Source organism: Gigantopelta aegis, chromosome 6 (genome assembly GCF_016097555.1).
Source record: "Gigantopelta aegis isolate Gae_Host chromosome 6, Gae_host_genome, whole genome shotgun sequence".
Taxonomy (NCBI): domain Eukaryota; kingdom Metazoa; phylum Mollusca; class Gastropoda; order Neomphalida; family Peltospiridae; genus Gigantopelta; species Gigantopelta aegis.
Window position 1 is genome coordinate 92543921 of NC_054704.1, and position 27190 is coordinate 92571110.

The window sequence follows — 27190 nt, forward strand, 5'->3', positions numbered from 1 at the left end:
CTTGATGTCATGGTCTCTAGTACTAAAGTAAGATTAAATGGGTATGTACAGGGTTTTATTAGTTTTTCATTCCCAGTTTTGGAATAAAACATTCCTAATCTGAACGTCAATAATTCCCATTTTTATTATTATATACTACTCAAAAGAATTTAAGGGTCAAAAATTTATAACCAAATAAGTTTCAGAGTGTATTAGATTGATGATGTAAACTACACCAAAAATTTAATTTATTGTTCCATATTTACAAAAACCCACAAATAAACGTCACTGTATATAAGAAAGTCACATGACATGCTGTCAAAGTTAAAGGTTGTCAAACATGGATTTTACACATTAGAACATTCGTTTAATAGTGTGTGAATCCATCCCTGGCGCGAATACACTCGACACATCGTTGCCTCATGCTGTTGATCAGACGTCTGAAGAACTCTTGGGGAATGGCATGCCACTCTGCCATGAGAAGTTGACCCAGATCATGAAGGTTGGCCGGAGGGGCATGGTTATCCCGAACTCTCCTGCCTAATTCGTCCCAGGCGTGCTCTATTGGGGCCAAGTCAGGCGAATATGCTGGCCAATCCATCCTGGCGATACCTTGTTGTCTGAGAAAGTCCGTTACCACCCTGGCGCGGTGGGGTCTGGCATTGTCATCCTGCAGAACTGCCCCGCCACCAATCTGCTGAAGGCCTGGGAGAACCAACGGCCGGATAATCTCATTCAGATAGCGGATTCCATTCAGATTGCCATCCACCACATAGAGGGGGGTCCTGTGGTGGATAGAGATGCCGCCCCACACCATGACGCTGCCACCACCGAACCGGTGACGTTGTCTAACGTTAACGTCAGCGAACCGCTCCCCAGGACATCTGTAGACACGAACCCGACCGTCGTTGAATTGCAGACTAAACCTGGACTCATCAGTGAACATCACTCGACCCCACTGAACACGTTGCCACCGCAGATGAAGTGTGCACCAGTGACGTCTGGCCGTTCTGTGACGTGGTAGGAGTGGTGGTCGAACAGCCTGGCGACGGCAGCGTAGATTATTGGCTCTCAGACGATTGCGTATGGTTTGATCAGACACTCGAGTTCCAGTCGCAGTCCGCAGATTGTCACGTAATCGGCGTGCAGTGGTTATGCGTTGACGTAGAGCCATATTGGTGATGTAGCGGTCCTCTCTATTTGTAGTGCTTCGGGGTCTTCCCGAACGTGGACGATTTCGAACAGAATTCGTTGCTTGGTACCATTGCCACAGTCGGCCAACGACACTCTGACTGACACCAAGTCTCAGAGCAACATTTCTTTGCGTATTGCCATCCTGAAGCCAAGCAATAGTCCTTCCTCGATCTTCGATAGTCAGTTGACGTCGTACCATTGTCGAATTTGGAGTGTGCACCGTACACGAACGCAAGCTCCAATTATACGGAAATTCAGCATTGGGAACATGGAATACACATGCAAAGTGTGCAAATGAAGCACTTTGTGAAAAAGCAAGTTATGGGCACTTAGCAGACCTTTCGCTTTCGCCCTAATTTACGTGCAAATGTAAATATGTTTTCACCATTAGAACTAGTCGACAGTGTCAATGACAGTGGATTTTAATTCATTTATGGGTTGCTTAGACCCACTTTCGTCAAAATGGAACAATACCATGCGTGACATTATGGTCTAGCTAATATAATTGACATTCAGAAAATAATGTCGAAAATATCGTCTGACCCTTAAATTCTTTTGAGTAGTATATAAAGACAAATTTTTTTAGTATTACTCTTTTAAATTCCAACTTAGCTGAAATGAAACTGAAAATTCCCAATTTTTTGTAAAACAATGCTAAAAGTCAAAGCCATGGGTGTCAAGTCAGATTTTAGAAATAAAACCCTGATGTAATAAAATGACGTTACACTCACTCATTGGTATAACAATTTACTTTCAATATTGTTGTTGCTGAACCTTACCGATTGTGTACAGTAAAAGTTTCTGTATTTATAATATAGCCTTATATTTCAGATGAATAATTACAAAAATGTTCTCCTTTTGGGGGGGGGGGGGGGGGGGGGGGGGGGGGGGGGCTGTTCCTAGATAAAACCATGTACAATAAGGTTTGACTATTTTTCAGATCTGAAAGTAAGTTTGGATGTAAGGTTGCTAGACAGACCAGCTGTGATCTCATACCTCCAAGTGTTCCTGAAGGATCTTTTAATCCGGGTCGTAATCTCACTGAAGGTAAGACTGTCTTAATGTTGGCATAAAGTGAAAGTCCTTGAGGCATTGTATAAATGTTTTTTATATAGTAAATATTTTAGAAATTAGAGATATTAATGTACAGGAGCCCAAATGAAATCATATTGTGTACAGAATCAAAACACAAACTGTTAAACCATCCATTCATTCATTCATTCATTCATTCATTCAAAGGCCATGGTATGTGCTGTCCTGCTTGGGAAAGTACATATAAATGATCAGTGATTAATAAATCAGTATGCCTAATGGTGTTAATAAACAGAACAAACATAAATGATTATTATTTCCTTGATGCACCACATGTATGTTCTAATATTTAGACAGGTGGTTGCTTATTGGAGATTTACGTCTTGAGGGTGGTTCTCTGTGTTGACCCACAGCTAAATAACATTCCATATTTAATGGAGTAACATTGTCCCTTATCCCTTACATTATTTTTTTTCTTCAACATAATACATGTATACAGTAATGTTGAAAAAAAAGGAGCAAGCACTTGAATTTTGAGAAAGATCTACTTATTATAATACCTGTAATAACATTAACAAACACCTGAACGTTGGTCAACATCGCATTGGAACCTGATCCTTTTCATCAGACAAAATAATATGTAATATATTGCAAGTTTTGTAAAAAGGTTGTCGAGTCCGTGTGTGGAAATTTTAATATCCGTCCTTAGCGAAGAGTAACATATTTCTTATTAAGTCAGTTACAATTGTTTGCCTTGTGAAAAGGCTTGCCCAGTTTCAATGTCTGTGTCAATGTTTACCAGGCTTAGACATAGCAGAGCCCTTGGCCCAGCCTTGTCGCATCTCTTTGGAGATTTTAATTTGGGCTGTTGCTCTTTATTTGTTTATTTACCTGGGCTAGAACTTGGCACTAGATCAGGCAACAATATTAAATTGGAAAGTGCATGGAAGGTAAAAATTGCTCTCGAGTTGCCTTTTATTGTGACAGCCTGAGAAGTACTCTGCTGCAGTGTATTTGTGTTGGGGAAGATCTGCGGCTGTAAATCTCTCAACAGGCTGATATTGCCTGACCCTTCGTTCTTTTATCTGACGCTTTAAGCTTTCTCCCCTGTGCTGTTATACTGTTGTTCTTTGCCAACTTGGTATTCTGCTTGCTGACTGCATGCGTTGTTTAGTGAGGGCAAAGACGTTCTCAATTATACATGAATACAAAACAAATGTTCAGCCATAGAGGAAGTTTGGTTTATGATCACATGTACTCGTTTTAATTTTTAGATGTCTTGAGTAAGATTTATTTAAAAGTTTCCAGTCCATGTTACTGGGAAAAGAATATGTTTAATTCGAGCCATCCTTTAATACAAAGCACACCATTGCCCCAAAACCTTCACAATCCTCTAAAAAAAACCCACCCTCTACCCTTAAAAAACAAATTCCCAAGATACAATCTAACATGATTATTGTAGTTGGGTGGTGAATAGGCATTTATTTATTACTTATTTATTTCCAACCTTAGTAATGGTAACTAAATTTTTCTTTCAAACGTTATTTAAAAAAAGAAAGATAAAAGTAATGCAGTAGGGAACACTTTTTGTTCAGTATTGTGTCGCGAATTGCTAAGAAAATTTCAGAGATTGTCACGCAATTCTAAAACATTAAACAATAGGCGCTACTCAATTTTCAACTCATTACCAACTGTCACTAATCAGAATTATTATATAACAACATGTTTGCTATGCAGTGTAGCTGTAAGAGTGTTAAATTCATGATAGTTGAGAAAAGAAAAAGAAAAGAAAAAAGAGTCATCAGAAATAATATTGTAACTGGGGTGTGCTTCACATGTGTTCCATTGTATACAAACCCTGCAATTGTCCACGGCAATCAGCAATGCCGTGGAAATTGCTGCAGAGTATTTAATTTTCTGCGGCACTTTTTTGCTGTGAACTAATTCGATCCCCCAGCCCCAATGTTGTGGACATTTTTTTAGTTGCAGGTGTTGTGTATAGATGTATATTTTCTTTGTAACATGGATACAATTAATGTTTTGGACTTGTATAATTTTGGTACCTTATAATAAAACCTTTTTATCATCCGATATATAGAGAATACTACACAAGTCTGGGATCGATCCCTGTCAGTGGGCCCATTGGACTATTTCTCGTTCCAGCCAGTGGACCACGACTGGTATATCAAAGGCCGTGGCATGTGCTATCCTGTCTGGTATGGTGCATATAAAAAATCCCTTGCTGCTAATAGAAAAATATAGCGGATTTTCTCTCTAAGACTATGTTAAATTACCAAATGTTTGACATCCAGTAGCCGATGATTAATAAATCAATTGCTCTAGTGGTGTCATTAAACAAAACAAACTTTTTAACTAACGAGTAAAAGCGAGTTAAATTGTCTTTCAAATTGTTATCACACATGTATGTGTTTATAGTATGTGTTAACAAAAATAACAAATGATGTTCTCACCAATGGGTGTGTAAGAATATAGTAATATTAACCACTTTATTAAAATAACTTCTTTTTTTTAACCAACAATAATAGCTGAGCCCACTATTCACATTGCATCAATGATTTAATATATTTATTAACATCATCACCTCCAACAACAAACAAAAAGCTCTATGCATAAGAAGTTGGACTTTCTTGATGGGTTGTGCTGCTTTTGTCTGCTTGGTAGTTCTCCCGCTTGCGAACAAACAGCACACAGTAAAAATGCTGGCACACAACATACACAGGTCACTGCTTTTCAACTTATCACCATCAGAGATTTATTTCCAGCTGTTTTATGATGGTTCTTTGCAGGAGAATATTTGCAGACGGGCCAGTGATGGTACACGTCTGTGAAACTGATCAATAAGGAGGTTTTATTTCTTCTTTCCTCATCAACAGTTACAGTGATGATGAAAAATACTTTTGTGGCTGGTCACAGCTGCCTGGGTAGACTTGCAACATGGCTTTTGAGGTTTGATCCCCCCCCCCTTCCTCCCCCTCCTCCTCTCCCCTCCTCTTCCCCCCTCCTCCCCCAACCCTTTCCCCCCGCAACCCTTCCCAACCCCTGCTCCTTGCAAACCCTAGCTAGTCACAGCTACCTGAGTAGACTTGCAACTTGCGTTTTAGTGTTTCCTTCCACCCCACACCCCTACCATTTACACCAGTGTGATATTTAATTTATTATCCGTGAACTGTAATATAACAAACATAATACTACACATCCAATAGTACAAACATTGAACAAGGTCAGTTAAAAAGACACTGAATAGTTCCCAATTATTATAAGAACAAAACAACATAAATGCAGAATCATTTTCTCTATTTATTTATTCAGTTTATTTTACCTGGTTATGTTCTTATTGTTGAACACAAGTTGCAGTATTAGAAATTCATCAGTGTCAGTTTCACAAACCACAAGAATGTATTAGAAGGACACAATAGTTCTCGATTATTATAAGAACAAAAAATATAAATCCAGAATCATTTCTTTTTTTTCTTTATCTATTTATTTATTTATTTATTATTTATTTATTCAGTTTATTTTATGTTCTTATTATTGAATTCAAGTTGCAGTATTAGAAATTCATCAGTGTCAGTTTCACAAGCCACAAAATTTTGCACCTTTTGCAATCCATATTAAGTACTAATAAAAAGATAGTATGAAATAATATAATTATTATGTAAAGTTCTATAAACATTAAACCATATGGTTAACAACAAAATGTATGCCTCTCCTCCTTGTATTGTATGATAAATGGCTGTTGTGGCCAACTCTAATAAGAGTGGTGGGCTGAGCCTGGCTGTGTTTTCTAGGCGTGTTATTGCAGGTGCAGCCCGCCAAGCTTTTACTGTTTTTATCTGCTGTCCCCAAACAGTTTGAGAGTTCAATTTCCACATTTTGATACATTTAGCTCTGTCTGGATCCATTCTGTGGCCTTTACTCTTTCCCTGTAAGAAGAGCTTTGTTCCTTGCAGCCCTCCATCCATGAAATGACCTGTGACCTTTTAAAAATTCATTCAGCATGTGATCTGGAAGGCATAATAAATCATAACAGTAGCTAGAGGTGAATAAAAGTGGTTTCTGCAGAACGCTATTCACAACACATGTACAGGAATTTGATGCCATTTTGTATAAAACTTTGTTTGATCCTATTATTGAATTGTGTTTGTAGTATTTACAACAGAAGTTTTGCAGAAGAATTGTTGAATATATATATATATATATATATATATATATATATATATATATATATATATATATATATATATATATATATATATGTGTGTGTGTGTTATTGAAATAAATGTTTCAAAATCAAACATTAAAAATGTAGAAGAAAGTAAAAATAAAGTTTGTTTTGTTTAACAACATCACTAGAGCACATTGATTTTATAATCATCGGCTATTAGATGTCAAATGTATGGTAATTGTGACACATAATAGTCATCAGAGGAAACCTGCTACATTTTTCAATTAGTAGCAAGGGATATTTTATATGCACTTTCACACAGACAGGAAAGCACATACCACAGCCTTTGATATACCTTTGATCAGTTGTGGTAGAAGAAAGTAAATTGAATTAAAAGTAACATTGATGATTAATGTAATCATGTTACATGCCACGCTATAATCAGTGTTTGACTTTTAATGCGGAAAGAACATTAATCTCAACATCTATATTTTTCACGATATCATTTTTCGATTGAAATTTGTATGAAAAATTCCACATTTTAAAGTTTAAAAAGTTATACTTTTTGTATTTCCTTGGAGTTAAAAGAACGTTAACCTCATTCCATGTTTTGGATGTTGAATAAAAATTCCCAAGTTTATATAAAATGATGTTAAATTTGATGGGCATTGAGTTGGGTTTCCCCATCAAATGATGGGTTTCCAGAGCTAAAAGACTGAGTGCTGCTGTGGAAATCCTTGAGGTTCTTCATGTGCAGTGTATGTAATTTTATGTGTTTTCAAATACTGGGCAAAGCAGCTGAAACACATGAGCATGTGCCTCATACTTGTCCCAAAATTGAAAGTGGGGAGTGTTTCTGCACTAACCTTTTTGACTGTGCTTCATTATTGTTACCATGACTATTTTTCTCATGGTTGAACTTCCTCTCTTTATATTAAAGTTTTGCCTGGAATTATTATCAGTCTAGCACTCTCCTGCTACAAAATTTCCAAATGGAGATGTCTCATCTGATTTATTTTACTGTTCGTTTTTACAGTATACTACAAAGTTTATTTGCTCAGGGAGGAATTTTATATCATTTATTCACATTTTGTTTTTAGTGTTTTTGTTTTGTCAGCTTTTAAGATCATAAGATATTTTTGCTAAAAGTCAAGTTTCCCTGGAGCTTGTAAATATTAAGTCTGAACATATGCATTATTCATTGTTTGTTCAGGCTGGTGGGGGTTTTGTGTTTGTATTTTTTTTTTCTGAACGAAATATCAAAGAGGACCCCAAAGTCTGAAAATGTTCCATGCAAACAGGAAACATTAATCAGTCTCATCACCATCTTGGGCATTGTCGAGTTGCTAATCTGCAAGGGAATCTCCTAAGAAAGCAGCGAAGCAGACACGGCTTACAAAGGGTTAATTTTTATATTGCACTCGATAGAACACGCTTTAGTGGTTCAGAAAGCACCAGGCTTTTGGCATTTTGATAGTTTCATCCTCACAAAAGCTTCTGGCTAAAGGTGTGAGATTTTGTGATACCATAAAGTTACTGGTGCGAAAACCGAATCAAAAAGAAAAGGCTAGGAAATAAGAATATGGCCATACCTTAATACCAGAGCTACATATCTGATTCACCTAGGGTCTAACGTGCATTTGACGCACTCTGATAACACGGGCCTGTGTTGATGGAAGCCTGGTACTTTCAAGATGGGAACATTAGATGACAGTGTGATATAAAATTGGCTTTTTATCTCGTGTTCATGGTGGTACAGTCTTTTATGTGTGTTGTTACACATGCTTGTTGATGTAGACCACAACATACATGTTTGGTGGTTTGCACAGTGGTTAAAATATGGCAGTCCCATCTGGTTTTTTGCTGATCAACATCACCTTTGGCTGGGAAATGTTTTTTGCCTGTCATTCTGTTGGACCAGCAATTAGTTTACATTTATATGCACACATTAGACTTGAATCAATCATGTTTAATTCAATTTCAACCCCTGAATGTAGTAGCATTTTCAGACTTGAGATTGCTGCTTTGGAGTGTCGTAAATAAATTAAAAAATTATATAAAATGTGTACAATATGCCTTATTGTTATGGAAATAATTTAAACTACAGTTTTTCATGACATGATAAAGAACAAATAACCTTCTTGAAAATATAGTATATACAGTGAAAAGGTAAACAGTTTATTATTCCATGACTTGTATTATTCTACAACTGGTGTGTCCAAACTTGTGTGCGCTGCCCTGTCTGGAAAAGATCTCAATATGTATTGATAGTTATAGATATCTTGTGGCAGCAGGTTTCTTCTTTCATTCTTTAAGGGTGTGGGATCTAGCTCAGTCAGTAGAGTGCTTGCCTGAGGTACTTTGGTCACAGGATCAAACCTTGGTGGACCAATTCTGATCTGTTCCAATCATTGCCTACAGTTGGTCCCTCAAAGGCTGTTGTATGTGGAAAAATGCATATAAAAAGATCCCTTGATGCTAACAGAAAAATGTAGCAGGTTTTCTATGAAGCCTACAAATCAAAATTACCAAATATTTTGACATCCAGTAGCCGATGATTAATAAAATCAGTGTACTCTAGTGGTGTCATTAAACAAAACAAACTAAGTCTTTAAACCAATTGTAACTAAATCCTAAACCAAATTGTTAACAACTAAGATAACTGACTAACCTACCTTTAATTACCGTTAGATTTTATCCACACACAAATTGTAAAAACCCCACACAGTGACACAGATTCCACATGCAAGACTAATGATGTCACCGATACCAAATTCGCTGAGATTGCATAGAACAAAATATATGCAGTTTGTAAGATATAATGCAATCATCATGATGTCAGATTTAATTACGTCACATACTTAGGAGGCTTCCACCCCTCTTGAAGAGTATTCCACAAGAAAGCAAAATAGCAGATGGTGAAAAATTGCATGTGTTTTGTCGTATGAGATCTTAACAAAGTCGATATAGGTGATACGGTTTCAGTTTAGTATATGGAATCTATGTCAGTCTAATGTTTTTATTTATGATTTATGTTTGAACAAAAAGTAATGAAAATCTAATGGTAATTAAAGGTAGGAGAGTAATTTATTGTAGTTGGTAACAATTTGATTCAGACTACCTGCTGATTAAACAATATACTAGGTTGTCTTTTATTTATTACATACTCATTCTGTATGTTGATCATCTAAGGAATGTAAGTGGGCGAGACAACCCAGTTGTAAAGCGCTTTCTTGATGCTCGGTCGGTTTGGGATCGATCCATGCCATTGGGCCTATTGGGCTATTTCTCGCTGCAGCCAATGCACCACGACTGGTATATCAAAGGCCATGGTATGTGCTATCCTGTCTATGGGGCGGTGCATATAAAAGATACTTTGCTGCTAATTGAAAAGAGTAGCCCATGAAGTGGCGACAGTGGGTTTCCTCTCTCAATATCTGTGTTGTCCGTAACCATATTTCTGACACCATATGTGTTGAGTGCGTCGTTCAATAAAAATGTCCTTCCTTCCTTCTGAGGAATGTAAGTTAAATACATTTAAGCTCTTTTAATTGATCCTTCTTATGACAAGGTTTACAGTACTGCACGTATGGCTATTAAAGCTTAAAGCTATTAATGTAATATTGATTAAAAAAAAAAAAAAAAAAAAAAAAAACAGAAAAGAAAAATAAGATTTAGGATTGTTGTCTAATGTTAGGATTAATGTCTGGGGATTACTTCTTCACAAGATAATTCATTACATAATAGTTGCTCTTAGATGGCTTTTATTATCTTTTCACTCTGGTAAGAAGTATCTGAAATGCACACTAGGATGCATTTCAATCTATCACCTTGTTCTGATGGAACAGCAGTTTCGTTTTCACACTTTTCTATTCTTTATGGGTAATCATATCTGCAGTAATCAAAAACATGATAGGACCAAGTGGTCCTCCTTGCTTGATGCAGACAATAACATACTCTGTATATATATATTGTGTGCAGCAAACAGCAGATCCCAGAGATAGCCGGGTATTAAGTGTTCATCTCAGCTGCCCAAACAGCCGTGTCTTTATTGCACCATAATACCGTTCATCTTGGAAGCAGTCAAGTTTTCCCAGAGGAACATGAGACATGGTTTAATGTGCATGCAGCAGTGGACCACAGTCACTAATCTTGAAGATCCCGTATCATAAACATGCGGAAACCTACACAGACTTCAGAGGGAACCACAATACAAATGATAATTTCTTCACAAGATGTTTCTTCATGCAAGATGCAAAAAGAACTCGTTTGATCTAGGCATAATTTTCTGCTTATTATTTTAATTGCCTCTACATCAAACAAACTAAATTCACCAGGGAAGAAAAGGAGAGAAAAAAGGCCATGTTTTTATTACAGAGCCTGTAAATTAAATTATGTAATGTTTGATAGCTGTTGCGATATAAAAAAGCGGAAAGTCTACCAGCTTGCAGCTATTTACTTGGGAGTTGGTTACAAGCATCTTGATACAGTATAATACACTGTAAGCCTTCTGAAAAATATATGAGTGAAAAAAAAGTCTTGTCTTTCAACATTTCTTTTTTCCCAATCTCAACCAGTGCCCCACAACTGGTATATCAAAGGTTAAGATGTGTGCTGTGCTGTGCTGTCCTGTCTGTAGAGAAAATGCATATAAAAGATTTCTTGCTGCTGATGAAAAAAATGTTATTGGTTTCCTTTACATGTATATGTCAAAGTTATTAAATGTCTGACATCCAATGTACTCGGTGTGCTTTAGTGGTGTGGTTAAACAAAACAGTTAACTTTTTTTTAATGTTTCTTGCTCAGATCCAAAAACAATGAATGAATGTTTAATGACACCCCAGAGTTTTGAGCATGTCTGCACTGGGTCTAAGGTCTGTCATCACCTGAGATCTTTTGTTCAGAACAGAAGTAATTTTGTAATTATCATTGGTTTTAGAAGTGTAAGTTCCAATAAGGTATTAGTTTTAAACCAGACTGGTGCTCATCAGGGTTATGATGCGTGGTCGGTCTAGGATTAATCCCCGTCGGTGGGCCCGTTGGGCTATTTCTCGCTCCAGCCAGTGCGCCACAACTGGTACATCAAAGGCCATGGTATGTGCTATCCTGTCTATGGGATGGTGCATATAAAAAATCCCTTGCTGCTAATCGAAAAGAGTAGCCCATGAAGTGGCGACAGCGGGTTTCCTCTCTCAATATCTGTGTGGTCCGTAACCATATGTCCAATGCCATATAACCGTAAATAAAATGTGTTGAGTGCGTCATTAAATAAAAATTTCCTTCCTTCATCAGGGTTACTCTCGATTGCAACCAGTGCTCCACAACTTGCATATGCATCATGTACATGTGCTTTCATATCAAAGACCCGTCCCTGATAATTGATAAGACTAACTAGACAAATGATGGCAGCAGGTTTTTTCTATCATTCATTAGGCCAAGTGTCACTGTTACATGGAATTTATTGAGCAGGAGTATCACTGAGTATTTATTTCCTTTTGAAAGAAGCAATAAAAAGCAGCTACATATGTGTGGTCTTGAACTGCTAGATTAGGTTTTTTTGTAAGTGGTGATACGGGCAGCAGTGGCTTGGGGTGGGTGGGGTCTAACACACCTTCCCCTCGTAAACCCAGCAGTCTGCTACCAAATACATATACTGTCTTAGTAATTGGCATGTGAAGCCCTTAATGAATATAATGCTATGTTAAAGATTTGTCCCAATTCTGGTCAAATAAGTCATTTTTAAATTTTAGGAGCATAGCTTACAAAGCTGATCTTTTGCCAATGATATTGCCTAATTATTTTAATTTTGCCAATGAATGATGCTTAAAAAATAACATGAGAATTAAATTTTAAGCTGTTATTTTAATAATATTTTTAAAATTTAAATAAAAATAACTGAAGGTATTTATAACTGTTTTCTAAATAAATTGTTTTTAAAATGTGGCTATGGATATGCTTGTTTGCAGATTTTAGTTCAATAAAATTCAGGAAATCCTCATCAAATGATGACAGAAAAAGTCCAGAAAAATAAAAACATGTCTAACAAAATGAACATGTGTTTAAAACATCCTTCTAATGGGCTTTAAGATAAATGTTTAGCTCTAATGTGATATTTTATGTGTGGGCTTTGTAGATGTTTTATAGCAATATTTAAAGTTATCAGCAAGCTCGGTGCTTTGAAGATGTGGTGGGGAAATGAGTGCCAGATGTAGTTCCCAGTGCGTGCACCCTACACAGACTGAGCGAAACTCATTAGTCTTGTAGGTGGCTGTGTGCACAGCACCCACTGTTTGTAAACCACTGCATCTACAGCAGCTTACAACAGATAATAACTTACAGTCAAATCTGTTTGTAAACAGCACCACTGTGGCCAGGTAGCTCAGTTGGTAAAGTGGTTGATGGAGGTGCTTGGGTTGTAGGATGAAACACACTGAGGTGTTTGGGTTGTAGGATGAAACACACTGAGGTGTTTGGGTTGTAGGATAAAACACACTGAGGTGTTTGGGTTGTAGGATGAAACACACTGAGGTGTTTGGGTTGCAGGATAAAACACCCTTGGTTGACCCATTCTCTGGGGGTTTTTTGGTTTTTTCCCAGTCCCAACCATTGCCCCCTGACTGGAACATCAAAGGCTGTGGTATGTGATGTCCTGTCTGGAAAAGTGCACATAAAAGATTGTTTGCTGCTGTTGTGGGGGAAATGTAGAATGTTTCCCTTGATGACTGTGTCACAATCATTACATGTTTGACATCCAATAGCTGATGATTAATTAATCAATATGCTCAGTGGTGTTATTCAAAAAAGGTTTATTAGTATATAAAGCAAAATATACATGTTTGGAACCTTTGGTGCTGTTCAGCGATTATATCATGGGATTCATCATGGTTACAAAACGTTATGGGGGAAAGGAGGGTGCTTGTCAGTAATTACATAATGTTTTCAAATCTCTCCCCTCTCTCTCTCTCTCTCTCTCTCTCTCTCCACACACACACATGCACACACACACACACACACACACACAACATTAATTTCCCTTCTGTTAATGTTATGCAAATTTTAGCACTATATTTACATGTATCCATAAATAAATTGTTTTTATTTTTCAGTATGGAGAAGCAATGTTGGATATTTTCCCACCCTGAAATGGCAATATTTTATATCGACGGAAGGGATCCACAATGAGTATCCAGCCAACGGATTCCACTGGGCAGATGACTGTCGAAACGTCCATGACACGAGACACAGGTGAGACAATATTTTAGTTCTTAGAGGGCGGGATGTAGCCAAGTGGTAAAACGCTCGCTGGATGCGAGGTCAATTTGGAATCGATCCCCGTCGGTAGGCCCATTGGGCTGTTTTACATTCCAGCCAGTGCTCCACGACTGATAAATCAAAGGCCATGATATGTGCTATCTTGTCTGTGGGATGGTGCATTTAAAAGACCCTTTGCTACTAATGGGAAAAATGTAGCAGGTTTCCTCTCTGACTGTGTCAAACTTACCATATGTTTGACTTCCAATAACCGATGATTAATAAATCAGTGTACTCTAGTGGTGTCGTTAAACAAAACAGACTAGTTCTTGGAAGACTGAATTGAAAGGAGAAACTTACGGTTTTACCTTTATTGAGCAACCACATATAACTAGTTACTCACTTGGAGCAGAGTTTTCTTCAGGTATATAAAGCAAGAGTAATGATGGTAGGAAGCAATTATGGAAACGACTGTGTCAGAATGACCAAATGTTTGACATCCTATAGCAGATGATACATAAATCAATGTGCTCTAGTGGTGTCACTAAATAAAACAGACTTTAACTTTAGAGAAATGATAAACAATATAAAAACTATTTTTTGAAGGGATTATGTTGAAAAAAAGAAGAAGAAAAAACCCAAAACCCAAAAGAGTGCTATACCGCAAATATTAAATAGAAAAGAACAGACTTCAAACAAATCAGGCAAGAAGAGAGGATGAACAAAAGTAACAGTTTAAGTGATCTAGAAGATTTATCATGGAAAAACAGTTCCTGGTAGACATACAGTCACACACACGCACTTTCACAAGTAAGAAACAATACGGGGGTCAGTCTGACCCATGTTTGCCAGACACACAAATACATAGAGACAAAATATTGACAACATGTGGACTGCATCCATTTTAATGTCCGCCGGTTGCCTTTCACACAGCTAAAGTCAGCTTAAAGCAAGAAAACACCACAAGAGCTGGATGAAAATTATGTTTAGAGGCAATACTAAATTCCAGCCATTGTTCTCCAATGTAAAGACTTCAAGTACCGTATTTGATATTATTGTGTTCCTTACGCTAGGATAAAACTACCAACTGCCAGCAGAAAGTTGGCCAACTCGACGGTTGCGTTGTAATTTCTCAAACTCCCGACTTACGACGGGTGCTCTCAGATTAACAACTAATGGGTTATACGACAAGAATCAAATTGTAAGAGCGTTCAGACTAGCAACTGGACAGTCATAGAAGTCGTGATAACAGAAAGTTGGCAAACTTTGTGCTGGCAGTTGGTAGTCTGACCTAGCATTACAAACTCTCCAATAACTCAAGACTGCTGGTGTTAATGTATTTGTGTATTGCATTTATTTGTAATAAAACAAAATAATTATTGAAACTTTAATCAAATGTTCGTTTCTATAAATTTTGACGTTCTTTTTCTTGGATGGCAAAGAAGCCAAGTTAACAAACCATATCAAAAACCACCAACAAGCAGCAAAAAATAAACAGTAAGTCTAATGGTGCAGCTAGATCTGAACTTTGGTTTGGAACAGTTTGATATATTCCAACTACAGGGGAAACAAGCTGAACATATCTCCCAGCTGCATAGCACACGATACAATAACAATACTCTTCCAGCCAGCATATGATGCAGGGACCCATTCGCATCAATGGTGCCAACAGCAGAGGCAACTCTGTACAAAGTTCTTGTTGTAGGCATATCCATGTCATATCTCAAGTGGAGACATCAGTGACACTTGTCTGTCTAGACTGAAGAAAATCATACAAAAAAAACAACATAATTTCACTGGAATGCAGATATTGCACTTCTGACTTCATAACATTATTGTAGATGGGTTTTGGGTGGGAAAAAAGCATTTCACTTATGTTCTTGTCACTTGTCTGGTATATTTTGGGAGTTTTGTTGGATCACTCATTTTCTGAGGAGAAAAAAAAAAATGATAATGCATTTCTTATTAATGTTTCTTTTGCAAGTAGGAATTTTTCTTTAGATCAGTGAGACTAGCTTTGTAGTCATAGGGGTTGGTGGGTCATATACAAATTAATGTATGTATGTGCCAGACATATATATACAATAATTGTGATAATTTCAAAAAGGAATCTTTGATCAGGAATAAAAAATATATTTTTTTATGCACATTCCTGCAAATAAGACCGTACATATAACAACCAGTAATGGAGTACTAGATAGAACTGTAAATAATCACAGACTAACTGTCGGCCATCAATTCAGGCCAGTAGGAACCAACTATGTAAATAAAGGTAAAAATATGGCTTGTGCACTCCCCCCCCCCCCCCCCCCCCCCCCATCCATATTGTTTCTACTAGCCTGCAATTAAATGCTAAACTTCTAGAAGAAGAAAGTAGAAACCGGTGAATATGTACGGTGTCATTAAAGGAGCAATATCACAATTGCATACATGTAATGACCAAATGTGTATTTTAATTTTTATCTTGAAAGTTAACATGATGATATACTTTGAATTACAAGACCTTAAAAAATTACGGTCAAATAATTTCATTTACTAGTAGAAAAAAAAGTATTGGAAAATTCAGAGGGTGACCAACATATATAAACTTGTGATATCACAGTTGCAATTTAAATCGGTTTCCAAATTGACAAAGCACTTACTGTTGTTTTCATGGATAATTGGCATAGATTAGTATATAGTAAGGATAATTAAGGTAACCACGATTTATGCTGGGTGGCAGCACATTATTTTTTTTTAATTACTGTATATTGCCGTGTATTAGCCGACTTTTGAAGTCTAGAAACACTTTCCAAAACAAGAGAGTCAGCTTATACATGGAGGCAACAAATTGGATCATAAAATTCTGATCGAAAATACTCCCGACCGTCACTTATAAATTTTAATCAGACCCGTAGCCTTTCACAGATTATGTAACAATAATTTGTGCATAGTATAAATAAAATACCCCATCATGCAATATTATGCAGTTTTTTGTTCTTGAATGCATTATAAGTTTGATGAATAATAATACTAAATTACTTGTTTTATTGTCACTTCAATGGTAAAAACATATTCTTTCCAACTGTCCACCATCTTTGTTTGACCTGTTCTGGGACCAGTCTTTCATATGGCAAATTTAAGATACAAAATGGTGTTTTTTTCTTCAAACAAGTATTATATTTCTAATATTATTGTTTTGTTGGGAGGGTGCATTAAACTGTAAAGTAATGCCATAAATAAATTAAGCTCATTATTAACATTACCGACTGAAAAACATAACATGAATTTCAGGATGATAATTACTCCCACTATTGTCACATGACCATACCATATCCAGTGAACTGCAGTCACGGACTGCATGATCTTTTGTTTGTGTGTGTGTGTGGTGGGGGATTAAACATGCCTCAATGATTTTATTTTTTGCTGTCCGGTGAATAAATTAGTTACTTGTGTGCAGTGATATGTTGTTACAGCTTGAATTATTTATTTTTCTGTTATGCTTTATCAGTTCTAAATTATTTTTCACGGCATGGTAGATGTTAGCATTGCCGCATTGATTGCGATCGCGATTACCGTGTTAGTAATAATTAAAGGGAAAACAAATATAATGAACAAGAAAAGCACAAGGCTATTTGTTGACAGTATTATTGAAATCGATACAACATACAGCTGGACAGAAGATGACTTCGGCTTATACACACAACCGATGATTTTGTACTAGATATTTAGGGTCAAACTAAGAGGTCGGCTTATCCAAGGAGTCGGCTAATACACGGCAATATACGGTATGCAAAAATTATGTGTAGGATCGATTAATTTGTAGTAAATAAATACAAAAATAACAACTTTTATCACTTGCAGCGGTGAGATTGCACCTTTAAATAAACATTATATTCCTTTCTTTTATGTGAAGATTTATAGGACAAGTTTTTATAACTTTTTTGCACTTTAACAACGTTAGTTGTGTATGCATATTTGTTGCTGATTCCCTGCTCCTGGCAGACCGGCAATACCCATGGAGCGGACTTGTAGGTCAAATATACACAGGGGCTTAGGCATGTAATTTACTAACTCAGCAAGCCAGCAATTGAATTTTGAGCACACCGTGGATTCTTCAGACAAGATTGTTGTAATGCTTGAAGTAGAAATATTTTTTATGAATGTGATAGCATCAGAACAGACACGGATATTATTCAGGGGAAAACGTCCGCACAAGAGCCTGTGGTAACAGAAGCTGATAAGGAAAGAAATGGGGAGGTGGTGGAAGGGAGGAGGGATGGTAATTATGTTATGTGAGAAGACACAAAGAATTACTTTTGTAGTTAATGTTTCCTTTCACAGCACAATCCTGATGGTGGTGGTGTTATTTGATTATCTGCTTGTTCGTTTTTCACTACAGTTGTTTAACATATTCTTTTCTTTTTTATAAACCTTCAAGGATGTTTTATTTTTTATTTTATTTTTTGAAATAGTGGGTCGGTCATTCTTTGAAAAATAGCAAAAAAAAAAAAAAGAAGAAAAGAAAAAAAGTTTTATTTTTGTATGCATTTAAGTCATAAATGCCGACAAAATGCAACATGTGCCAGCAGCAAAACACCTGCATTTATCGTAAATTATTAAATATATCTGGCTGTTTACGAAAGTTACATTTGAGTATGGGATACCTTTTAAAAGCTCATAACAAGTGCAGATGCAGGAGGGGGATGAAGGGGTGAGGACCTCCTCCTCACAGCGGAAATTTTTTTAACTTATTTTAAAGTGCATTCAGTGGTAATATACAACTTCCATTTAAGTAGATCTAGGTTAACTCTTCAAATTATAATGAATGAAGATCCATTTAAGTAAATGCATGTAGACCCCCCACCCCCCACCCCCCTACCTTAAAAAGATCCTGGATCCGTGCCTTCATAATGTTCAACAGAAACCTCTTAGTTTTTAAGTTGTGTTCCTTATTTATTAGGAAAACATACTTTATCCAGGCATTCTGTGGTTCCGAAGATAGGCCCTTTCCCAAAAGCAAGTGGCTGAAAATTCACAATTTCTATACTGAAAATTCACAATTTCTATGCTAAAAATTCCCAATATATGTCTGTTATAATAAATCAATTTAACAGTGGTGTACTGCATCATTCAGTGGAATGAAAAAAATACCCCAAGTATGATTTACTCGCAATCCTATCAGCCATGGAACCTGGGATACTAAACTAATGGCTAAATCAGGATTAATTATTGCTTTTATATATATATATATATATATATATATATATATATATATATATATATATATATATATATATATATAAAAAATCATAAACACACTGTACCTGCAGAAGTTAAATTTTGGATTTGCAAAATAAATACTGGTATATATTTTTCTTTCATGCATATACATGTAGATAGATAATTATTGAAAGATATTCTTATAATTTGGTATATTTTGTAGTTTATATATATATATACTCTTCAAAAGAAGAAACGCAAAACCACATTGTCGTAACATTTGGAGAATTGATTTAATTATTGAATGGTGAGTCCGATAATTACCAAATGTTGCAGGATTGTTCACAATTCACTCTAGTCCATTGTGAGTAAGTGATAGGACACACCACCAAGGTCAAGGTCATCTGGAGTCAATACCGGGTGTGGCCTCCGCGTGTGTTGACAACTGCCTGGCACCGCCTGCCCATTGAAGCAACCAGAGTACGGATGACGTCCCGGGGGATGGTGGCCCACTCGGCCTGCAAGGCTGCTGCCAGCTCGGGCAGGGCCTGGGGCTGTGGTTGTCGCTATCGGAGGCGTCGGTCCAACTCGTCCCATAGATGCTCAATTGGGTTCAAATCCGGTGATATCGATGGCCAAGGAAGGACATTAATGTTGTTGTTCTGTAGGAAAGCCGTTGTGAGACGTGCTGTGTGAGGCCTGGCGTTGTCATGTTGGAACACTGCGTTGGCGTTGGCCATAACTGGAACGATGTGTGGCCGGAGGATCTGGTCATTGTAGCCCTGTGCATTCAGGTTGCCCTGCACGTGGACCAGGTCAGTTCTGCCAGTGTGTGAGATGGCTGCCCACACCATGACACTACCCCCGCCGAATCTGTCCACTTCCTGCACGCAGTTTGCCGCATAACGTTCACCACGACGTCTATACACGCGACATCTTCCATCATGACGTCGGAGCAGAAATCGGGACTCGTCACTGAACCACACCTGTCTCCATCGCAGTTGAGGCCATTGTCGATGAATCTGGCACCACTGCAGTCGGAGTCGACGGTGTTGTGGTGTTAAGATGACACCTCGAACTGGACGTCTGGCACGAATTCCTACCTCACGTAGGCGGTTCCGTACGGTCTGGTCGGATATCCTGCGCAAACCTGGTATTGCTGCGGCTGTGGCGGTGGCAGTAGTCAATCGTTCCCGAAGGTGGCGTACCCGGATGTAGCGGTCCTGCCCGGGGGTAGTGACCCGTGGTCGACCGGATCTAGGGAGGTCACGTGTTGATCCATGTTGCTGGTAACGGTCCCACAGTCTGGAGATGGTGCTTGGGGACACATGGAATGCCCTGGCAACGGCCGTTCTGGATTCGCCTGCGTCTAGTCGGCCGATGGCATTGTTTCTCTGCGGTTCACTGAGACGTGGCATGTCCTGGATTGTCAACTGTCGGCCAGATACAGAGGCCAGGCAAGCGAACACCCTGCACTTTTATACTGTCGGTGTTCATGTTGCACGTGCAGACAACACACGTGCAGTGGTGACATGGTTTGCACGTGGCTGCGTTTTTGCGAATATTCACATTTTGGAACTTTATTGTACAGTAGCTGCGTTTTATCGAATGTAACCGTGGGAATGTGTTTGGGACATGCAATGACCTTATATTCACAAAGCATGAACCGGTAGGAAACATAAAATCGGAGTTATAACCCATTTGTACCCTTTTGCGTTTCTTTTTTTGAAGAGTATATTTACATTGTAATATAATGATATTCATCTTCAATTTAACTGAATTTGTCACTCAGTGTTCTACCATGTAATATGCAACATTATATTATAAATTTTATTAATATTATTACATATGGCAGATTAAAATATATGTTCCATTCATACATTCTGCATGAGACTAGCCAGGTGAAAAAAAAAAAAAAAAAAAAAAAAAATGTTTTTTGATAGAAAGACAGCAAAGGTCAGACATATGTATGTTTGTGTACCAAATACATGCTGACATTGGTGGTTGGAGCAAAATAACCAGAAGGCAAAAAAACCTTCATGGATATGGGAAAACAGTTTCTTCTCCAACATGTTCAAGTGGCACAGGCGGTTTTAACGAGAACCCTAGAAGCCATAAGAACAGCTGTTAGAGTAGTTCGCCTATCACCTCAAGTAGGTACCTACTTCACGGTTAATATTGCCCATCGGACTGGTGAACTGCAGCAAACTACGTGTACTGCTAAACTGCAGCAAAGTACATGCTTTTGGCATGTCTTACTTTTTATAACACAAAAACAACTTTTTCTCTCTCTCTCCTTTTTTTTTTATATGTGTGTATGTGTGGGAAATATTTCCTTTGATGTTGGATAACTTCTTGCAGCAGTGTGCGCTAATAAAGAGAAACATCCTGTCAGTGCTTTGAAGATAATAACGTTTCATAAGTTGATAAGATACAAGCAAAACACACATACACAGTTTCGAGTACATACGGTGAAACGTTTTAGTTGTAGAAGTAAAAAGTATAATATCTTTTATCAGTAATTTCTGGGTGCGATAGCAAGTTGTAATTACTTGATAGCAGAACAGCTACAGGGCTATTGCTGGTACCTTGATATTATGCACGTCAGTATCATCGGTTTTTTCACCTTCAGGTTATTGCTGAAGTAGCAGTGTGTAAATTAAAATATGTTGACAAGTTGTATTTTTCTAATGAAAACCACACCTGTCAGGTCGATCTTTTTCCTTTTTGTCTTTTTTTTCCATCTCTTTTTCTTTAAAAAAAAAAGACTTGTACAGTTAACTTGTGAAAACCAGTCCCATTTACCTTAGCTACTAGCTCAGGTATATGCCCATGCCAGAACACCATTTGGTATTTTAAACTATATTCTTTTCTTGTAAATTAATTACTGTATATTGCCGTGTATTAGCCGACTCCTTGGATAAGCCGACCTCTTAGTTTGACCCTAAATATCTAGTACAAAATCATCGGCCTTGTGTATAAGCCGAAGTCATCTTTTGTCCAGTTGTATGTTGTATCAATTTCAATAATACTGTCAACAAATAGACTTGTGCTTTTCTTGTGCATTATATTTGTTTTCCTTTTAATTATTACAAAAACGGTAATCGCGATCGCAATCAATGCAGCAATGCTAACATCTACTATGCTGTGAAGAATAATTTAGAACTGATAAAGCGTAACAGAAAAATAAATAATTCAAGCTGTAACAATATATCACTGCACACAAGTAATTAATTTATTCACTGAAAAGCAAAAAGTAAAATCATTGAGGCATGTTTAATCCCCCACCAAACACACAGAAACAAAAGATCACGCGGTCCGTGACTGTAGCTGTTCACTGTATTGTCACATATGGTCATGTGATAATTGTGGGAGTAATTATCGTCCTGAAATTCATGTTACGTTTTTTCAGTCGGTAATGTTAATAATGAGCTTAATTTATTTATGGCATTACTTTACTGTTTAATGCACCCTCCCAACAAAACAATAATATTAGAAATATAATACTTGTTTGAAAAAAAAACACTGTTTTGTATCTTAAATTTGCTATGTGAAAGACTGGTCCCAGCACAGGTCAAACAAAGATGGCCGACAGTTGGAAAGAATACGTTTTTACAATAAAACAAGTAATTTATTATTATTATTCATCAAACTTATAATGCATTTAAGAACAAAAAACTGCATAATATTGCATGATGGGGTGTTTTATTTATACTGTGCACAAATTATTGTTACTTAATCTGTGAAAGGCTAAGGGTCTGATCAAAATTTATAAGTCACGGTCGGGCGTATTTTCGATCGGAATTTTATACTCCCAATTTGTTGCTTCCGTGTATAAGCCGACTCTCTTCTTTTGGAAAGTGTTTCCAGACTTCAAAAGTCTGCTAATACACGGCAATATACGGTAGGTTTTATCTTTTTTTTTCAGTTTAAAATACATTTGGCCATATTTTTTTTTTTTACAATAAATAATACCTTTCAACAGCTCTGCTCTGCTAGTCTTAGATTGTGTCCATTTTCAGTTGTTTTTGGTTTTGTTTTTCATACATCTAGCTACAGATGTTTTAGGATGGTTACACATTATTTTGATCAGGACCAGAATTTGTAATTGTACACATTTATTTTTTTAAATCTTGATCATCACCTATTGACAAGTACACCCAGAATTTAAGATCTCTCTGTACTAAATATGGAAAACATGAAAGCATAAAAGAAATTTTTTTAAAAAGAAAATGAAGAACAAAATAAAAAAGGAAGAAGAAAATCAAGAGAGATATAAAACGTTTTTAATTGCATGCCCTGCACAATTTATTACATCTGCCTTTATTATATCTGCTTTGCCGTGAGCGAAATATGATTTAACACCCAAGCAATTGTTGACATATACCAGCGGTAAAGTATTCTCATTGATCTCATCTGAACAAAGTGAGAATTGACATTCAAGAAAGCCTTTGAAGTTGGATCAGACATTTTATCTGTTTTACATCACAATAACGTGGCCAGCGCATCGATTTTCAAACGGCACCGATCCACAAACATGCATTGAGAAATTTGTTTCTCCAAGTGGCCCCACGTCTTGGGGAAGACAAGTTATTGTTACGCGATTGACTGGAGAGCCTGCTGCCGGTATAGCGGTCTGACGACTAGTTACTATGTGCACATAGGCATTATTTGACACACAACATCAAAGCACTGCTGGGAGTAGGCCAGCAAGAAAAAGAAGAGACGAACCCAGAAAAAACAAATAAATAGATTTAGGATCGAGCTCCGGGTACAATATTGACGCTAGTAAAACATGTTGCAGTTTTGAAGTACTGCTTTCAGCCCATTAGAACTTGCAGTTGAATTTGTAGTTATACTCTCTGCCTTAGGTAGGGGCGGGACGTAGCCCAGTGCTACAGTGCTCACTCGATGGCGGTCGGTGTGGGATCGATCCCCGTCGATATGCCCATTGGGCTATTTCTCGTTCTAGCCAGTGCACCACGACAGGTATATCAAAGGCCGTGGTATGTACCACCCTGTCTGTGGGATGGTGCATATAAAAGATCCATTGCTGCTAATCGAAAAGAGTAGCCCATGAAGTGTTGACAGCGGGTTTCCTCTCTCAATGTCTGTGTGGTTCTTAACCATATGTCTGACGCCATATAACCATAAATAAAATTGTGTTGAGTGCGTTGTTAAATAAAACATTTCTTTCTTTCTTTCTTCTCTGCCTTAGGTAATCACAGAGAAATAAAATTAAACATTAGTACAGATTTTTGAACCTAATTTAGCTCTACGAAATCATAAAACCATCGAAGGCTGTCATGTCACTACAGCACACACCATAGTGACATCATAGCTTAACCTTTAGACTACTGGATTAATTTTTAACAAAAACCACGTTGAGTGGGTACAAGTTTATAATTTTTACTCACATATATTCACTTAAATGTTTCATAAATACATGAAATAAAGTTCATATATGAATCGGTAAGTATTATTTTCGTGTCTTTTTTTGTAATTTTTATTATTTTAGATCGGCTAATGGTGATTAAAATTAGGCAAAAAATAGAAAAAGTTGCGTTTACTTACGGGCATTTGTGGCCAGTTGTCCAGTATTTATGTCCATTATTCCCGATAACAGTGGTTTTCTGTCCAGAATTTTTTTTTAAACCCGAACTACGATTCATATTGCAATATTTGGTAATTTTCGTTGTTGGTAAAACGATCAAATTTATTATCAAATTAGCTGTTACAATCAGCTATCGATCCCTGAAAATGACCGCGACGTGCCGCCATTGTTGTCAAGCGAAAATACTTGCCGAAAACCACTTTTTGAACTCAAAATTTCAAGGTATTTTCAATTGAAAAAATCAAAACAAAAACCACCATTTTGAAGAAGAAAAAAATTTCTTTAATTATATTTCCGTTTCCGGTGAGTGTCGTGTGCAAAACGGCGGGAAATATGAATTGGGGAATGCACTGTATACAGTGTACAGTATATCGACTGACGTGACGTCGGGCGAGATATCTCGCCTGCAGTAGTCAGAAGGTTAAGATGGTTTTACGATTTTGAAACACTAAGATAGCTTTGAAAATATGAGCCCAGATTTTGTGTCGGAAGTGTAAAATTATGAGATGGAATCCCCAAAATATTAAACAATTCTTTCATACTGGCAGAGCCTACAAAAAAATTTAAAAATTTTAATCCCCAAAGTTCAGTGCCTGTTTATGTGTGTTAATTCAGTATAGCAGTTATTAGTCCCTGAAGTGTTGTATTCTGTGTGTGTTTGGTATGACAAATAATGGTGGATACCAAAATGTCACATTCTACATGTGCATGTTACAGATAAGATCAGTTAAACACGGTAGAATAAAATAAATGACATGTTCCATTTTTAGACACAATTACGTTAGCCTGAACATCACTTGTTGTGTTAATTCGCTGTAGAAAATTAGATTAGTTAACCACAGTGGAAATAGAATAGAAGATAAATAATGTCTGCGGTTGTTGGACACAACTCTCGTTCCCTAGATACTGCATGGTAAATTACTTATTGTAGCAATAATCTTATTTGATCAGAGTGGAATCAAATAAAAGATAAATATTTTTCCCTAAACATTACACAGTGCATTAATTAATAAATTAATTAATTTTGGTGTACCAGGATCAGCTAATATTTAATAAATGTGCAACAAAATAAAATCTGTATTATTATTATTATTTTAGTAAACAGGGTTTTGATTAATACTCATGATAGAATGTTTTAGCAGAATTTGATTACATCTACAACTGACTATTTATTCTGTTTTATAACACTTCTAACTGTTAATATATTTTTACCAGAAAAACTCAAGCATGTAATTGTACAGTATAAAGTTTTTTGGGGGTTTTAACGACACCACTGGAGCACATCGATTAATTAATCATTGGCTATTGGATGTCAAACATTTGGTAATTCTGACTCATAAGAAAAAATCCGCAACATTTTTTCTAATGCAGCAAGGGATCTTTTATATGAAATTTCCCACAGACAGGAAAACACATACCACAGCCTTTGAACAGTTGTGGTGCACTGTCTGCGGTTGTGAAAACCCATTCAGCTGAATGGATCCACCCAGGTGGTTTGATCCTGTGACGCAAGTACCTCAAGCGAGCACTCAACCGACTGAGTTAAATCCTGCCCTAGTATAATGACAATTTTGGAAGTGGTTTCTATAGTTAGCAGATATCATGGGGAAGCACCAGTCTTCACCTAGAGGGTGATAGTTTGATCCCTCTGGCTTCTTGACAGTCGACTATGGCCTGTCCTCATGTGTGTTTCAAGTGCAGCAATAACTAATTAATCACACACACACACAGACAGACATTGTCTAAGTAATGGGGAATCTTAGCAGTCCACATAGCCTTAGGTGATGGCTGTTAGGAATGATCCTTTTCAGTGGACCATTTGCATTTTTTCCCATTCCAACACTGTTTCAGATGTATACCAAAGGCTGTTATGTGCAGTCCTGTTGGTGGACAGTACATTTTAGTGATCTCTTGGTATTTAAAAGGCATTTTCTATGGCAAAAACACGAACAAGTGCTATGATTTAAAATTAAATATGGTCGACACCTGGCTGAACAGTGTGCTGAGGTGTTATTAACAATGTTCCTTTCTTTTACATCCTTCTTTTAGTGATATTGCACATTTGCTGAATGATAAATGATTTTTAAAACATTGCTTTTCTTCCTTTTTTTGTGTGATTTGGTGAATTTCCTTATTGATACCGAAATTATTACTTGAGAGATAGCAATATTTTCTGAAAACTGTCATATTTATCTCCGGAGACTTAACTTTTTCAGAGAGTATAAAAAAAAATTACAGCATGTCTCGGCTGACTAGGGCGATATATTGACCCGCAATGTTTCAAGTCTGGCATGCAAACAGAACATCAAAGACTTGAGCTTTTATTGCCACTCTCAAACGGTTTTTCGCTGAGGGGAATTTATGTATTCATTCATCTTGAAATTATTGTGTTATTCCATAAGCAGTGTTTATCAATGATCAATCATTGGTAGATTAGTGGACACGGTGCTTTTATTGCTGTGTTCTGAAATACCAAAGGACTGAGGAAAAAGATGTAGAATAAAACTGCAAATTACATTGGATCAATTTTTTTCTCTCCAATGTGTTTACTTCATTGATTTGATGAAAGTGGGTGTAAAAAAAGGAAGACGGTAAACTAAGAACATCCAATATGTATTAAACCATAATGCTTTCAATTTTGGTAATGTAATCATATTGAAGTTCTATTTCCCAACCTACCTCAGCTTATTGACATCATGTTTTAACTCATTATTTGGCCTAAATTCCCCATT

The 27190-nt window shown here is 36.9% G+C and overlaps 1 protein-coding gene across 1 annotated transcript in view; it reads left to right on the top strand.

Moving 5' to 3' along the window:
- LOC121374254 (VWFA and cache domain-containing protein 1-like) overlaps positions 1-27190 on the top strand; it is a 79642-nt gene that overhangs the window by 29433 nt on the left and 23019 nt on the right. Inside the window, exons 4-5 of the mRNA XM_041501276.1 lie at positions 2114-2220; positions 13498-13636. Of these exons, the coding sequence (XP_041357210.1) occupies positions 2114-2220; positions 13498-13636 (246 nt within the window). The remainder of the gene's footprint in view (positions 1-2113; positions 2221-13497; positions 13637-27190) is intronic.